The 18,475-nt window shown below is 41.3% G+C and overlaps 1 protein-coding gene across 1 annotated transcript in view; it reads right to left on the bottom strand.

The window, feature by feature from the left end:
* Window positions 1-13,522, bottom strand: part of LMTK2 (lemur tyrosine kinase 2) — an 83,772-nt gene extending 70,250 nt beyond the window's left edge. Inside the window, exon 1 of the mRNA XM_077907777.1 lies at window positions 13,131-13,522. Within this exon, the coding sequence (XP_077763903.1) occupies window positions 13,131-13,218 (88 nt within the window). The 5' untranslated portion in view covers window positions 13,219-13,522. The remainder of the gene's footprint in view (window positions 1-13,130) is intronic.
* Between the last annotated feature and the right edge of the window lie 4,953 nt (window positions 13,523-18,475).

Here is an 18,475-nt window from a genome sequence, read left to right as displayed (position 1 = left end):
TTTATTATTTTTTTAAAGATTTTTTATTTATTTATTCATAGAGATGCAGAGAGAGAGAGAGAGAGGCAGAGACACAGGCAGAGGGAGAAACAGGCTCCATGCAGAGAGCCTGACATGGGACTCCAGGATCACGCCCTGGGCTGCAGGCGGAGCTAAACCACTGCACCACCGGGGCTGCCCTATTAGCCCTGTTTTAAAATCAAGAAACTGGGCAGCCCAGGTGGCTCAGCAGTTTAGCACATAATGGAATTTATATATATATAATATATGTACATATATAAAGTTGTTCTATTGTATGTTAACTGAAAGAAGGGGTCCAGGAGAAAACACAGGTGACAGAGAAGGATGTCCCTGATGACTAAGCCCTGAAAGGAAGCCAGGGCTAGAAAAGGATGGGATGTAAGGCATAAATTAGGAAGGTAGTCTTAAAGAGTTGAGAAAAAAAGAGAAAGTGACACTTGTCTACAACTCCACATACGTTTCTCAATACCTATCTGTGAATCTTAAAAATATACACAAAATACCTGCCAATGAGCATTATTCTTGGGATCTGCAGCACTTAGCAAATTCTAACAAGGGTTCATTCCTCCACAAAAGCATACAAATTCATGTTTGAAGAACTTTTCATGTTTACAAGTTTATGATTACATTGCCTAAAAGTCAGAAATATTTTTATCACCTTTAAACAGTACAACTTCATCTCATAGGTAGAAACTAAAACTAATTTTTAAAAAAATTTTATTTGAGAGAGAGCAAGCATGGGGGGCGGGGGGGAAGGGCAGAGGGAGAAGGAGAAGCAGATTCCCCAGAGAGCAGGGAGCCTGATACAGGGCTGGATTCCAGGACCCCAAGATCATGACCTGAGCAGAAGGCAGACACTTAACTGACTGAGCCACCCAGGTGCCCCTAAACTGTTTTTCTTATAAAATTTTTAAAACAGGGCAGCCCTGGTGGCTCAGCGGTTTAGCGCCTGCCTTCAGCCCAGGGCGTGATCCTGGAGACCCCGGATCGGGTCCCACGTCGGGCTCCCTGCATGGAGCCTGTTTCTCCCTCTGCCTGTGTCTCTGCCTCTCTCTCTCTCTGTCTCTCATGAATAAATAAATAAAATCTTTTAAAAAATAAAAAATAAAAAATAAATAAAATTTTTAAAACAGTTAAACATGAATGTGGGTTTTGAGCCTCTTTATAGAAGTCTTCACTTTAGCTTCCTAATTTTCAGTAAGTAATTATCTTTAGTACTTTAAGAATCAACTATACGACAACTACATTTAAATTTCATCTCCAGGGCACTTGGGTGGCTCAGTCAGCTGAATGACCGACTCTTGATTTTGGCTCAGGTCATGACCTCAGAGTCATGGGATATAGCTCTGTGTCAGGCTCGTGCTCAATGCAGAGTCTGCCTGGGATTCACTCTCCCTGTCCCTTTATCCCTCCCCTCACTGGCAAGCTCTCTCAAATAAATAAAATCTTTAAAAAAAATTCATGTCTGTACTTTCAGATAATAAATAGAAATAAATAGGGGCGCCTGGTTGGCTCAGTCGGTTGAGTGACTGACTCTTGATTTTTGTGCAAGTCATGGTCTTGGGGTGGTGGGATCGAGCCCCATGTCCAGCTCTGCACTCAGTGTGGAGACTGCTTAAGATTCTCTCTCTCTCTCCCTCTGCCCCTCCCGCTTGTGCTCTCTCAAATAAATAAATTTTAAAAGACTGATCCAGAGGAGAAATGATCGGGACTAGCCTCTGTGTGTACATGTATGCATCACCCAAATGAAAGTGTTCTGAGGGGAGGAAGCAGTGCACTTGGTGAATGGGTGGGGCACAGGGGGTACCTGGCTGTGAAGGGCCCTCTTACTGCAATCAGGTCTGCCACTGACTGGCAACACAGGTTCAAACTTGCTATCGAACTTCTCTGGGCCTCAGTGCCTTCACCTATGAGCCAGCACGCTAGCTTTAAAACTCTACACGAGGATTTATAATTCCAAAATTTAAAAAAAAAAAAAAAAAAAAATATATATATATATATATATATATATATAATTCCAAAATTTTATGAGTCTACCAAGTACCTGTACAGTTAATACCAGAAATCAGATCTTTTACTAAAGTACTTTTTATTTTTCTTAAGAAAATGAAGTTAAACGACAGACTTCTGGGTTGCACCCAGGTAGCAGGCCTCAGTGGAGTGTTCCCAGGGGACTATTTTGGTAAGTTTGTTACTCTTCTATGCCTCACTAGCAATCAGTGTCCTGGTGTTGTGTTTTAATAATAGTCTGAAGCCAAAGTCAAGTGGGGCTCTGCACTGTGTGACTGGCAGGCTAGATCCTTGGAAAGTAACCGTTACGGCTGACACAGAGAACAGTCCTCACAGGCACACTGCCAGGTGGAACCAGGAAGAGGAATTTCTTTCCTTATGAAAGGAGCACAGGCTGAATTTATCAGGGGTTTGGAGAAGAAATTGCAATGTGAAAAATACTTAAAAAGACTTTCAACTTAAATTCAGTGGCTCATCTGAGAGGCAACCAACCAAAAGACTACAAGGCTCTGGTTTTGCAATAAAAATGCTGAACTACAAAATTTCACAATTGCAAACTGGTTAAAGTAGCTACTATAAATGTGCAAAATGATTGCACACTCATTCTACTCAACCTTCGAATAAGTCCACGATGCCTTTGAGATTTACTTCCTATAATTAAAGGTTGCAGTGTCATCATGTCAAACTCCTGGGCAGTAAAGCAAACAAGGAAAAAAAGATGTTTTCAGGATGGACTCTGAACATGGGCCTTAAGGAGGAAAAAAATCATAAACTCTAAAAAAATTAAATAATAGTGTTTTTACCTTGGATAAAAGCAACTTCCCTCTCAAAAATCACTATCATAAATGCTTGTAACTCAATTTTTTTTCTCCCATCCAAGCCATACAGATGTTGCCAAAAACAACAGTCCTAAATTATCTGTACTAGCTTGTGAGCCCAGGATGTTCTTAATCAAATTGGACTGATTATACAATCATTACAATGTAGCTGTTTCAGAGATTAAATGGTGTACTTTCTTTAGCTCATCATAAGACTATTTTGTACATACCAATACATCCACAGCAAATATACAAAAATATATCAACTGGCTAAAAAGAAAGTACTTGTTGAAAAATATGAAATAGGCTACAAATCCCAGACTATTTTAAAATAAACTAGCTTAGAAAAATAAACTTTTTGAGAGCAAGACATTAATGACATGATATTATCCTGGAAAGAAACAGCTCTGAAAGTTACTGAATAGGTCACGAATCCAGGGCTCTCACACACTAGCGTGCATGTCTCACCTGGGGAATCAGGAATGCCACTGGGTTACTAATGCCTGCTCTAGCTTAATTTCCTTGCTAAATCTGAGCTCCAGTGGGCAAAACCCTGGGCAGTCCAGGGCTGGCACGTTTACACCATGAGGCTCTCAGCTCATAACACTGGCATCTGACTGTCAGGTTATCAGCTCAAAGTTTTTGCTGATTATTTATATAGGATATTTATAAAATATAAAGAAGTTGTTATTTATACTGACTTTCAGAGAAAGAGCTAAAATTTAAAAAAAGGGGGGGGGCATTTAGAGCTGTGACTGTTCTGCCCTGCAGTATTTAAATTTGTGGTTGGGGATCCCTGGGTGGCTCAGCAGTTTAGCTCCTCCTGCCTTCAGCCCAGGGCGTGATCCTGGGGTGCCGGAATCGGGTCCTGCATCAGGCTCCCTGCGTGGAGCCTGCTTCTCCCTCTGCCTCTCTCTCTGTGTGTGTCTCTCATGAATAAATAAATAAAATCTTAAAAAAAAAAATTCCTTTGTGGTTATTGCATACCTACTTTTCACAGGAAGATTCCTCAGAATGATATCCACATACCGTGGTCAGGAGTATAAATCTCTCCAGAATTTAGGTGTTGACATTAATTTTTTTTTTTTTTTTTTTATGATAGGCACACAGTGAGAGAGAGAGAGGCAGAGACACAGGCAGAGGGAGAAGCAGGCTCCATGCACCGGGAGCCCGATGTGGGATTCGATCCCGGGTCTCCAGGATCGCGCCCTGGGCCAAAGGCAGGCGCCAAACCGCTGCGCCACCCAGGGATCCCTGACATTAATTTTTAAAATTTAAATTGTTCTTCCTTCCTTGAGTCTCACTAGTTACCCAAGTCAACGGATTTCCCCCAAGTAATTGATTTTATCTTATCTCTAGTAGAAGATAAAATATTTATGTTGTGGGGGCAGAGAAATCACCAAAAATGTATTATAAAGGCAGATTCCCAGGCCAACCTCCAGAATTGATTCAGTTGGTTTGTGGTCCAAAAATCTGCATTTCTACAAATACCTCAGCGATCTTCATGCAAGTGTACCATTTTATAAAAACATCTTCACTTCTTCCTGAAACATTTACAGCTCAATGGGTACCATGGCATTTATAGCAAAGCAAGGGAGTGGCCGAGCTAGTAGGAAGCACACAGGTGAACAAGATTCATCATAAATTAAAAATTGTTGATGCTGGGTGATGGGTACGTTAAGATCATTTACTTTTGAAAATGTTTGAAATTACCCAAAACTAAAAGTGAAAAAAAAAAAAATGAAGAGCTCTGTAAAATGATCAAAACAAGTCCACCCTTTCACGAAGATGGCACCGAAGGCGAAGAAGGAAGCCCCTGCCCCTCCCAAAGCCGAAGCCAAAGCAAAGGCTTTGAAAGCTAAGAAAGCGGTGCTGAAAGGCGTGCACAGTCACAAAAAAAAGAAGATCCGCACGTCACCTACATTCCGACGACCCAAGACCCTGCGTCTCCGAAGGCAGCCGAAATATCCTCGAAAGAGCGCCCCCAGGAGAAACAAGCTTGATCACTATGCCATCATCAAGTTCCCCTTAACTACTGAGTCAGCCATGAAGAAAATAGAAGACAACAACACACTTGTGTTCATTGTGGATGTCAAGGCCAATAAGCACCAGATCAAACAGGCTGTGAAGAAGCTCTATGACATTGATGTGGCCAAGGTCAACACCTTGATCAGGCCTGATGGAGAGAAGAAAGCATATGTTCGACTGGCTCCTGACTATGATGCTTTGGATGTTGCCAACAAAATTGGGATCATCTAAACTGAGTCCAGCCGGCTATAAATCTAAATATAAATTTTTTCACCATAAAAAAAAAAAAAACAAGTCCAAAGCTCCCTGTAAACTTTTACCAATTAAAAAATTACCAATTAAAGGAGTTACCTACAATTCAACAACTGCCAAAGCTGACAGACCCCCTAAAATAATCCTAATTAAATTCTTAAGCCTAAGAGGTTTCCCTCATATTCTCAGAGACTAGGCTGCTTTTTGAGAGAATAAATCACATCTATTTTTCAAATACCTATTGCTCTAAAAATAAAAATAACATCCTGTCAACATCATTCTATCACAAACATGGGATGTAGAGTACTTATGGCAATGCTTATAGTTGGTTAATAGGTAGTCAAGTGACAGAAAACATCGCCAGGGCCTTGCTAAGTCATTTGCTCCTAAGGTCCTTCGTCCTTCCAAAATCTCTTTTACTCTCTCTCTTCTTCCCAACACATAAGATTAGGTATAGGAAGCAGAGGATCAAAACCCCATTATACATGCCCCAGTAGCAGTGAATAAATCCAGGGCCCACATCTTGGTTTCTAATGCCATTCTCCAAAAAAAGAAACCAGCCTGGATAAATGGCTCATTCTAGGACTGGACAGGAAAAAATATAAAATGAGCCTATAGCTTCTTCAGTGCCAGAAAGAAAGAACATGAAAAAAAAAATTTTTTTAAAGGTGGGAGTGGGGGGTGATGGTACCAGAGCCAAGTGAAGGAGCTCCAGTGGCCAAAGCTGGTACACTCTGAGCAGGAAAATAAATAAGATGATATTGGATTATAACCCCAAATGTAAAATCAATATCTATGTGCCCACTCTAATATAAATAATTGAGTAAGAAAATTAATGAGGAAGATGAGTTAAATCTCCCATACCAAAGAATACCATATAAAATATATAGGTACTTGGCCAGGAAGTGGAGCATAACTCACCACCTCTTAAATGTGGGCTATATGTACCATGGAGGAGGAAAGAAAAAGAAACTTTACAATAGAGAAAGCTGCCAAACCAGTCATGTTGAAAGCATGTACTCCTGACATGATATGTGATTAGACTGGCACTTTGCCTCTGTGGTCTTCCTTCCAGAAACATAGGACCCCAGCCTAATCAATGAGAAGAACATCAAACTCCTCAAGAACTGTCAAGATCATTTAAAAAAGGGGAACACAGCAAAGGAGCCTAAGGGGATGTGCCAACTAAATCCAATGTAGTATCCTGGAACAGAAAAAGGACACTAAGGAAACGTTAAAGAAATATGAATGAAGGGATGCCTGGGTGGCTCAGCAGCTGAGTGCTTTCAGGTCAGGGCATGATCCTGGTGTCCCAGGATTGGGTCCCACATCGGGCTCCCTGCATGGAGCCTTGCTTTTCCCTCTGCCTGTGTCTCTGCCTCTCTCTGTGTGTCTCTCATGAATAAATAAAATATTTTTAAAAATATGAATGAAGTAGGACTTCAGTTAATAATGATGTATTAATTAGTATTGGCTCCTTACCACACAAATGTAAGATGTTAAGAGGGAAAATTGGGTAATGGATATGCAGGAACTCTTTGTACTATCTTTGCAATTTTTCTGTAAATCTAAAAGTGTCCTAAAAGAGAAGGTTTATTATTAAAAATAAGACAACTAGGGCAGCCGGGGGTGGGGGTGGGGGGGTGGGGGGGTGGCTCAGCGGTTTAGCGCCGCCTTCAGCCCGGGGCATGATCCTGGAGACCCGGGATCGGGTCCCACGTCGGGATCCCTGCATGGAGCCTGCTTCTCTGCCTGTGTCTCTGCCTCCTTTCTGTGTCTCTCATGATAAATAAATAAAATCTTTAAATCAATCAGTCAATCAATCAATCAACTATAAAGCCCAGGCAATGGCCTATGGCTGGATAAAAAAGCGAAGTTTGCAAGAGAATGAGAGGCTCCAAACTTATATCCTCTCCTTTTAGCTCACACACTCTCTGGAGTACTGGTCTGTGAACTTCGTTCTCTGGTACCATCCTCACCCCACAAACTTTGCCTGAGTGTCCACAACCTGTGAGATATCATGCAAACACCAGAAATAGGATATAGGACACAGTCCTTGCAGTCCGGTGAAGGGACGAGGCTTAAAGAAACCAGTGGTATTTGCTAAATGCAAATGGTAGACTGGTACAGCCAATCCAAACCTTTTCTAAATCAGAGCCCATCAGTAAATTTTCTTTGCATTCCTTCCATTTCATGCACACTGATTTACAAAGCATAATGTTAGTGTGCCAGTATATTCTGTACCTTAAAAAGTCACATAAGTCAAAATGTTTAAAGAACAGAATGAAAACAAATAAAAACTGAGGCTCCAATGTTTTCATCCCACACCTTACAGAACCTCTAGTTCTACAAGCAAACACTCTAGTAGGAGTTCATTGGGGGAGGGGATCTCTAGGATCTGGGCAAGAAGAAAGTTCTTGGTAGGGAGGCTGGGGCTGCAAAGAGGTGAAAAGAACAGAAAGAAACTGACAACAGCACATATGTGTTGGAAGAGCCAGACAACACATGGAGACTATATGGAGAGCTGAAGATAATTTACAAATAAGAAGCAGATTAATTTCGCTCTTAAAGTGCCACAAAGGTGGAGAGGGGAGGCAGGGACCCCAGATGCCCTATAGCAGAAATCTGGTTGCATCAATTGGGCCTGACCAATGCTTCCCAAACTACAGTCAGATGCCGGAGGCCAGGGTCTACCCTAGCCCGCCATGGCACATAGTCTTGGTGTGCCCATCTGACTTGATGATAATTGAGGCCTTATAAACAAACACATATGATGAAACGCAAAATCTGCCAAACTGTCAAATATAAAAGGTGTGCCATCACCATTCTCCAAGCCCCAGGAGGATAGAAGAGTACAGAGTCACTCTTTTGTAGTGGGGGGAAGAGCAGCAGAGCACTGGCTTAGCCCCAGATGGGCCAGGGAGAATGAGAGGTGCTCCCCATGCTATGGTTTCGGGTACCTGAGGCATTTGGCAACAACAATTCTCATTTTTCCCATTTGAATCACAATAAAGTCAAATGAAATCTGGAACCTCCGCATTGTGCTAACCTTTGGGGGAAAAAAACACCTTTTTCTTTCTTTTTCTTTTTTTTTTTAAATACTGAGGTTATTTTTCTGATATGCCTGTTCTTTGTGGCAAATAACTGTAATGCCAAGGCACCATTCCAAATTAGTCACTTGCTAACAATTTAAAAATACTTCACTCCAATATTTTGCTCTGACGCACTGATTTTACCATATTTCTTCAGCTTTCTCTTACATTGTCTTCATATGAAGATTTACAGAAAAGTTGAAAATCAAATTCAGAAAAGACCCTAGATAGCAGTCTGTTTTAGACCAGGGGCATCTGTACACCTTTTCCTCTTTCTAATACTCCTTTCCTCATGCCTGAGTAATAATAAACAAACCTCTTAAGGGGCGCCTGGCTGGCTCAGTCAGAGGAGCTTGCGCCTCTTGATCTTAATGTGGGTTTGAGCCCCACGTTGAGTGTGGAAATTACTTAGACTTAAAAATAATAATAAAATAAAATAAATAAACCTTTAAAGAAGAGTAAGGCACAGCTAGAAGACTACAAAAATATATGGCTTTAAAAGAAAGAGAGGAAGCAATTCAGTCATATTCATCCCTCCAAATGATACTTTCTAAGGGCCCAGTTTAGCAGGCTGTTTTCAGGGATGCTTTATTCAAGTACAGTTTTTGTTTGAGATCAACTAGACCTACATTGCTTGTAGTTCCTTTAAGTACATTAAAACCAGAAAATGTTCACATGCAAGAGCTTTAATAATCTTGACATTTAAAAACAGGTTTATTACATAAAAGTGGACTAATCCAGATCATCCTAAAAATTTCTAGCACAATTCCTCAACATTATGAATTTCAAGAAGTAACAATACCAGCCTATGCATTATCCTTAAATAAGCCAGATTTCTCTGGGAAGGATCTCCTCTTCACCCATCATATAACAAGTTATTTTAAGTAACAAAGGTTTTTAAATCCAGTAAATTTTAGGCATGCCATGATAAGCAGCTACCTTTGAGTTTCTTCTATGAACTATACCACTCACCATTAGTCGATTCCATGGTAACCCACCAATTTTACAAGGAAATCTGAAGCAATGAAGAAGCCTAACATAGCAGGCATGGCATACATGACATGATCTCCTCACCTTCCCACAACCCTTAGGGAAAATATCACCATTCTTTTTCTGAGCTGAGTTCTGTGAAGCTTGGAGAGGTCAAGTAACTGGCCCAAGGTCTCAATACTATTGAAGTGGCAAGGGGAGGCCTCCGCCACAGACAGACTCCAAAGTCCAAGCTCTGTCCAGAATACTCACTCCCGTGACTGGTTCACAACTTTCCTTCTTAACGGGACTGAAAGGTTGGCTTCTTTTGATACATCCACCTACAAGGATTTTTTGAGGACTCATTTGTTGCAGAACCCTGGCCACCCCTTACAATAAATTTCATTTTCATTACAAAGTCTTTTTTATGATATATACAGCTGCTATCCAAGTGACACAGCAAGCCCAAGGACTCTAAATTTTAGGAGAATTGCATGAAGAGTCAGCACATTGATATCAGCAAAAGTGTAGGGATTTGATAACTTCAGTGCTGATCAGCAACAAGACTTTTCTACAGACTTCCTATTACTGTGCAAATGAACATATTTAGTTAACCCCTAAACACTACCGACTAAGAGCAACCACAACATTGCTGACCGAAATCAAATTTCAGGCCTTACAGCCAGAAATCATGAAATCATCTGCATGGGAAGTCTGTTAAAAATCATTTTTATTTCCCAGAAGCTATTGAAATAAACACAAAAATTCACACTTTTAGAAAGCACTTCCTTTACTGCAGAATCTTTTTCAAGATCCAAGTCTGTTTGTTTAACCTAAAACCAGAGCCCCGGTTTCACAAGCTGCTGTTTAATAAGTAGCTGAGTCCCACCGGCTTCACAGACTTCCGTGAGCTCCTTTATCTGGAACTGCTAAAAAGCTTCCTCTGTCCTCGGTGACCTAATATGCCACAGAACAATAGAAGTGGGTTTCCTTGTCTAACCACTATCCTAATATTAATAACAAACTGTGGACTTAAAGGAATGCCTTCACAAATACAAACAGAAGATCCATCTTTATGATCTGAATCCTAAGAATCATATAAAAGGTACATAAATGTTTTCTAAGAGAAGAATGATCTGATAAGTATGACCTGGAGAAAATAATTTCTCAACTGTAACCTTAGTTCAGTAACTTAACTGTGTGTGAAAACAGTGGACTTTCTCCCTTTATGTAAGCTTCCTAGTGAGGACCAACAAGATCTCCATCTACCTAACAAGGGCCATTGCAGAAATATACATTCTCAGGAAGAGGCCCCCAAAGAGGGCATATACAAAACCCCCAGAGCAATAAAGAGAGGCCCAAAATAAAGTTCAAGCAAGAAATGCCTTCCTTGTACACCTGAAACTAATATAACACTGTATTTTACCAAACAGGAATTAAAATAGAAAGAAAGAAAGAAAGAAAGAAAGAAAGAAAGAAAGAAAGAAAGAAAGAAAGAAAGACCTTCTTGCCTGATAGACAAAGGCAATCCACATATTTACAAAGCTTAATTATGACCGAATATGTAAGTACCCTTTTCAACTTCCGAACCTAGAAATGAATTTTGGCTTAATTTTAGTTAACTGCCTCATTTCTTTCCCCATGCAAATGGACTGGCAAAGGATAAAATCCAAGTATTTTTTCCAACCTATTTTTGATAAGCCATTCTTTCTCCAAGGCACTGGAGAAACCAGTTTAAAATTTAAGTAGAAAGAATAATGCCAAGGAGATAAAAAATACTATGTGATGCATCTGTCCTTAATTTGAAAATGGCCAGTCCCTCAGATAATCAAAGGCTCGAGAGTTACTATGTTTTCAACATTTAACTGCTCTTTTACCTAGCATCTATGTTCAAGAGGGGTTCCTCCTTCTTAACCAGTGAGATCACTTCCCAGGATTAGCTCAAATGTTTCTTTATTCTCCTTGGCCTAATACATCTTCATCAAGAATCCATCTCCATAACCAGGATTAATCATCTCTTTTGGATGGTAATACAAACCCCCAAATCGATGTGTGATTGTGCATCTTTTCCACAGAATTTAACCTTAGGTACCTGTCATTCATATGCCACATGTCTAATCACATACCTTCTAAGCAACAGAATATGAAGAGAAAATCTGCAAAAGCAGCTATACATCACCAAATATTTGTCTTATTAATGTCAAAATTTGGTATTTCTATTTATGGATTAATTTTCTTGATTATTTATGTTTTACAATGCTCCGAAAAACCCTCGGATTTTATGATTCACAACTCCATAAAATAGTGAAAGAATGGAATAAAAATCATGTCAAGAGGTTTATAGGCAGACACATTTCCATAGCTTTTCACATAGAATCCGTTTTTCAAAAAATATAAAAATTTAAGTGCAAAGTCATCTGGAAACTTCTTGAATCCCTTCACTGAATACTCTTTATCCACTATCTTACTCTAGTGCTAATTTTCAATTTTACCATATAGTTTCTTTCAATATCAACATCAACATCTTTCCATACAGTCTTTTACAACTTCCCGAGTACTTTCTGTTACTGCAAACCCTAATAACATTCACTTTCCATATCTACCAGATCAGAAAACAGAATTCACCTAACAAATATTTGATCTAAGGCAGTGGCAATAACTTAGATGTTACATGGTACAATGATAACAGTTAAAACTCAACTAACACACTCAATGACATAATCTGGTGTAGCTCTGAAACAATTATATATAACTTTCATTGTAGATGTGTTTGTCTTTACTGGGTAAGATACCTTCCACATTGTGTACCCAGTGAATTTCATTTAAAAATAATTCTTAACGTCAAGAGTATGCCTAAACACTTACAAGTCTTGAAGTGAGAAGTGGAAAAATCACACAACTAGGGGAATCTAAGACCTGGGTATTAGATGTGGCTCCACCTACAATTTAGCTGTGTCACCTTGGGTAGGTCATTTGACCCTCAGGACCTCAGTATCTTCAACTGCAAAACAAAGACATCAGACTCAATTTTCTTTAAGGTCTCTTCCAATTCTAAAATTTCATGACTCTATGAAGTTTCAGTCTCTCCTTATTAAAGATAAGCACTAGATCTTAACCCAGAATTTTTTTTAAGCAAAACAAAACAAAACAGAAAAGACCCAACTAAAGACGCATTCCTAAGGTAAAGTTTTATCTAGGAAAATAAACCACAACTGAAAACGACGTCGAAAAAAATGGGGAGAAAAAAAATCACACACTGACGTAGCTAAAATAGAAACTTCAATCACCCTTGGGCCATTCTGTCAATAGTTATTCAAAGGCTGCTACTCTAATCACTGGCTTCCTAAAATAGAAAATATTTACAGACTTGTTTCCTTCCCATCCCCAGAGATTCAATCCGAATAAAAAGCTCAGCGTCTAAAATCAATTTACAACTTCAGAACAAGTTGCAGGGAGCGAAGAAAAACTCCGCACATCTCACCAAGTCATTTGCATTTAAGGAGGATTAGGGCTAACAAACGGTTCTTATTATAAGAGGTGAGAAACGCACAGGAGGCAGGTGACATCTGAAATGGAAGCAGAATTGCCAGAAAGGGATGTAGGCTGAGGACCTTCGGGCAACAGGTTCAGGGCTGGTACCGCAGCCTACCTGGGGAGGGGTCGACGCTGCCACCCGGCTCGCCGTCCTGCTCGGCCCCAACCGCATCGCCTCGCCCCCGCTTCGGCCCTGGAGAGGCTGCCCGCTCCCCCACCCCACGCCCCTGCGGCAGAAACCTCCCTAATCGCTCGCGTCCCCGGGCCTCCCGCCCCGGCAGGCCCTCCGATTTCTCGGCGCCGACGCTGGACCGGGCCCGCCCCCGCCTCCTCCCCCGCCACCCCCGTCGCAGTGGCCCCGCAGCCTGGGTTCCCGCAGCCCGGTCCCTGCAGCTGGCCTGCTCACCTGCACCTGTTTGCGGAAGTGGCGCGGCCCCGGCACTGCCGGCGGCCAGGAGCAACAGCAGCAGCAGCAATGCCGGCGGCCCCGGCATCTCGCCACGGCGCGGCCCCGGGGCCGGCTCTCGGGTCGCCTTCCGTCGGTCTGTCCGTCGGTCGGTCCTGCCTGCCTCAGCGGCACCCGCGCCGGCTGCTCCAGAGCACAGGTCGCTTCGGCCAAACCTCAACCTGGCTCCTGGTCCGCACCCGCCGCTCGGACCACAGAAACACCATCCTTCCCGCCCGCCCGCCTGTGCCGCCGCCGCCGCCACCCCTCAACAGCAGCAACGGCAGCAGCCCTGCGGAGCCGCGGGCCAGGGCAGCCGCGATCCTACCGCCATGATGGGCTGCGTCATGTGACGTAGGGCGGGGGCGGGACGCCGTGACGAACAGCCCAGCCAGCCAATCGTCAGTTCCACACCGGCCGGAGAGGCCCCGCCCACCATCCTGAAAGAGGGAGGATGGCCGCCGGTGCGCCCCCTGCAGACAGAGGAGTGCGTGGGCAGCAGGTAATGCAGACAATTATTTTAATTTTTAAAATACAGGGAAGTACAAAGGAGACAATAAAAAGCATTCCGAATTCACCTGAATTTTTTTTCCAATATTTTAAAATGAACAAAAATAGGCCTATTTTGTCTTCTTTTTTTACCTGTCATAGACATTTTAGGCCATTCTTAAGTTGACCTACACATCCTATCAGCCATCAAGGATACTTGGGCTTTCATTTCGATTCAACAGGAATAGAATGGCTCTCCCCTCACACCCACTGACTCGGCTCCTGAACTCAGGATGGTCCCTTTGCCAAGAGTGCCCTTCCTCTCTTGGCCACCTGGCACACTCCACTGTCAAGAGTCACCTAAAGGATGACGTCATCTAAGAAGGCCCCGCCCAGCCAGGAGAAATGATTGACGTCTCCTCGTGCCCCACCCCGGCCCTAGACAGGCTGCTCTCCCAGCTGCCCTATTTCGTTGTTCCTGGAACTGTAGGCTCCCTGAGGACAGAACTGTGCCCATGTCAGTGGGAATATCCCCGGGGGCTGGCACAGGGCCTGGTTCCGAGTAGTTGTTTCCTAAAGGAATTGTCCCTGGTCCCGGGGCTGGGCACTCCCAGGTGCCAACTTCTCCCCACCAAGAGACAAGGTCCAGCCAACAGGTAAGGAGAGACCATAGTCCTGCAGAAAATGTAGAGAAAGCACCTTCCAGGCAGAATTAACAAAATAAAGGCCTGGAGGATGGGAAAATGCTGGACTTTTCTGGAGAATGTACTTGTACCAGTTTGTGCATGAGGAACTGATTTGAATCTTATCAGATGGAGCTCTATAAACTGCCAGCAGGGGAGCCCAGTTCTCCAAACTCCTCAAATGTCCATCCTAAATGTCAGCTCTCTGCAGTGCTAAACCAGCATTAGACACACAGACGATGCCCTAGGGAATATTTGTGGAATGATTAAGGCAAGCCAATAAACACCTAAGTAAACAAGTAGGTGGAATGTGAAACACTGAGTTTGAAGTGTCCCTGCCTGTCTGCTGATCTCTGTTTGGGAAAGGGGAGGTAGGCAAAGTTCTGGAGAAGAGATACAATCACCCTGCTGTGCTTCGACTTCTATCAGGAATCTCCAGACTTTGAGTTTGAGGAAGCCAGGGAATGCTCATGCTGTGTGTCAGGAGAAGTCACTATGCTTTTTTGCAGCAGTGCTGGCCCAAGCAAGGCCCTGCCTCATAATCCTTGTGGTTGTTAATCATAATTAAAGTGCACCCCAACAGCAAAATGTCAGACCATAATCCCAAAGCAGATGTCATTATTATTTGAACAAAAGAAAAAGTTTTTAAAAATACTTTTTTTCCCACTTCACAGAGCAGGAGTTAAGGTACACATTCCTCAGAGCTCATCTAATGGAAACGTTTACCCTATCATCCACCTCACCACTCATACCTTTGCCAGTGCTTCTCGAAGATTTCCAGTTAGAGAATTTACAAAGCAATTGAAAACCTGTTTGCTTTGTTTGGTTTCAACCTAGGAATCAGAAAACAGCCTCTGGCACAATTTGGGATTAAATCCCTAAACTTGGAAACAATATCTTGTAGTGTGTTCCTATAGCTGTTCTCACCTGTGCTCAGCCTTTTCCAATTTTTCTTCCATACCAAGTCATCACTTGGACAATCCTACTGGCCTTGCTGGTCCTGCCAGCAAGCTCTCACTGAGGGCTAAATGCTGAGGGATATGGAGTCAGTTTAGTACTGGATATATGTGCATCTCTGGAGGTCTGGCGTCCAGCAGATACTCTAAATGTTTGCAGGGCTGAGCTGGGTGCATCCATGAGTCTTCTGTCAGTGGTGTACTGGAACTAGGTGATATGGGCTCATGAGAGCCAATTGTTAAATCTTCAGGAACTTTGCATGCCAGTTGTTAGACACAGCCATTGTTAAAAATTAAATTGTATACACTGACAAATAAATTATTTTAAAAACAAAGGTAACACAGTGCCTGAGAGGCTCAATCGTTTAAGCGGCAGCTCAGGTCATGATCTCAGGGCCCTGGGATTGAGCCCCGAGTCAGGATCCATGCTCAGAAAGGAGTCTGCTTGAGGATTCTCTCTCTCCTTCTTCCTATGCCCCTTTCTGCTCTCTAAAATAATTAAATAAATCTTTAAAAAACCCAAAACAACAACAAACAAAGGTAATAGGAGAAGCACTTCCAGAATGAAAAGCTATGAGAACACTGGCAAAAACATTCAAAATCAACTTCTTTAAACTCTAGAAATTAGCCAAAGGTTTGCACCAACACAAGGAGTATTTATTAAATAAAAATGGCTGAATCTCAGTAAAAACTTTGAGCTTTGTGGCATTTTCATTTGTTGTATTTCCATTCTTCTCCCCCCCACTTCCATGGTAGTCTTAAAAAGCAACAGCCTCAAAACCACAGTAACTGTGAAAATGAGCAGCCTACCAGCTGCAGGAGGAAACAGGTTTGAGGCTTGCCCAAAAGCTGCATCCCCAGAGAACTGACAGTGTTTTACCCATCAGGCAGCTCCTAAAATGGTGCCTAAAAAGGCACCACTCTCAGGACTTGTCTTTATTTGACATGACTCAGAACTCCCTTAGTGCAAACAACCCTTTTCCCAGTTTGTTGGAAATAATCGGTGGTATTTGTTTAACAATGCAGCTTCCTGAACCAGTAATACCTGTTGGCTGATCAAAAACTTAAAAGAAAAAATTAGGGAATGAAGTATCAATGGGGGCTTTGAAAAGCTCCAACAAATTCCTGGAAATCTAGAAAGCTGTGTGTATGTGCAAGGTTGTGCACAGGCCCAGGAAAGACACAAGAAGGCCTAAATTACTCATTCCTGGCTGATCTTGAGGCTCCGCGCAAGCAAGAAGTGAAGGCTAGGGCAGGATTTTAAGCGGCAAAACATTGCAGGCATGCCATAACACACATACAGAGACTCTTAGGAAAATTTAGGAGACATACTGATTCAAGACATTTAAGAAAATCTTTGTATGATCATTAACTACATACAAGCTTTAAGCTAGCTGAACAGAGACTTCAGTGGCCACATGTAATAAAAAACATAGACTTTACAGAATTAGCCCAGGAAAGTAATTAAACAAACAAATGGTGACAGCAGCAATTCTTGCAACAACAACAAACAGCAATCACAAAACAAATTCTGGGGACAAGAGATACTAGGGAAAGGTGGTTTCCAGAGTTGCCATAGTGAGATTTTAAATATCCAGTTTAAGAAAAAAAAAAAAAATTGGAAGACACAAAAATAAACAGGAAAGTATGCTCCACAAACAGAATAAAAAAACAGTAAGGAAAAACTTTCCATGAAGAAGCTGAGAAGGTGGACTTAATAGATAAAATTTAAATAAATAGAAACCTAGTAAAAATTAATTTAAAAATAAATAAATAAACTATTACAAATATGTTCAAGGAGCTAATGGGAACCATGTCTAAATAATTAAAGGTTGATTGAAAGAAGGTTGATTGATTAAAGAAGATCTCACTAAATGGAAGACATCCCATGTTCATGGATCTGAAGATTTAATATTGTTAAGAAGGCAATATTCCCCAAATGATTTGCAGATTCAATGCCATCCCCATCAAATTCCAGCTGGCTTCTTTCCAGAAACGGAGAAGCTGATACTAATACTCATATTGGAATTCAAGGGGCCCAGAATAGTTAAAACAATCTTGAAAAAAAGAACAAAGTTGGAGGACTGACCCTTCCTGATTACAAAGCTAGAATAAACAATGTGATATTAGCATAAGAATAGACATATAGAACAAATAATATAACTGAGAGTCTATAAATAAACCTAAATATTTGTAGTCAATTGATATTCAAGAAGGTACCAACAATTCAATGGGAAATATTAGTTTCTCAACAAATGGTGCTGAAGCAATTCATATGAAAAGCATGAAGACAAACCCCTTCCTCATGCCATATGCAAAAATTAACTCAAAATGGATCAGAGACCTACATATAAGAATTAAAACCATAAAACTTGGGGCACCTACGTGGCTCAGTGGTTGAGCATTTGCCTTTGGCTCAGGTCGTGATCCCAGGGTCCTGGGATCAAGTCCTGCATTGGGCTCCCTGCAGGGAGCCTGCTTTTCCCTCTGACTACGTCTCTGCCTCTCTCTGTGTCTCTCATGAAAAAATAAAATCTTAAAAAAAAAAAAAAAACACAAAACCCTCAGGAGAAAACATTGGTATAAATCTTCATGTTTTTGGTGATGGTTTCATAGCTATAAACAGCAATAGCACAAGTAACAACAACAAAATGATAAATTGGGCTTCATCAAAATTAAAAACTTTTGTGCTTCAGGATCCCTGGGTGGCTCAGCAGTTTAGCACCTGTCTTTGGCCCAGGGCATGGTTCTGGAGTCCTGGGATCGAGTCCCATGTCGGGCTCCCTGCATAGAGCCTGCTTCTCCCTCTGCCTTTCTCTCTCTCTCTCTCTCTCTCTCTCTCATTAATAAATAAAATCTTTTAAAAAATTTTTTTAAAAAGAGGATGAAAGACTTTTGTGCTTCAAAGAACATCCTCAAGGAAGTGAAAGGACAATTTACAGAATAGAAGAAAGTATTTGTGAAGCATATATCTGATAAGGTACCTGTATTTAAAGAATATATTTTAATTTTTTAATATTAACTATTATATATTTATTATATTTATATATTAAATGTTAAATGTTAACATATTAATATTAATATTAAAATATTAATATAATATTTATATATATATTAAAGAATATATATTTATATATATATATAAAACCCTTACAATTTGATGATGAAAAAAGAAATA

The sequence above is a fragment of the Canis aureus genome, chromosome 8, assembly GCF_053574225.1.
Source record: "Canis aureus isolate CA01 chromosome 8, VMU_Caureus_v.1.0, whole genome shotgun sequence".
In the NCBI taxonomy this organism is placed as follows: Eukaryota; Metazoa; Chordata; class Mammalia; order Carnivora; family Canidae; genus Canis; species Canis aureus.
The sequence above is the reverse complement of the archived record's forward strand: the minus strand, read 5'-3'. Positions and strand labels throughout refer to the sequence as shown.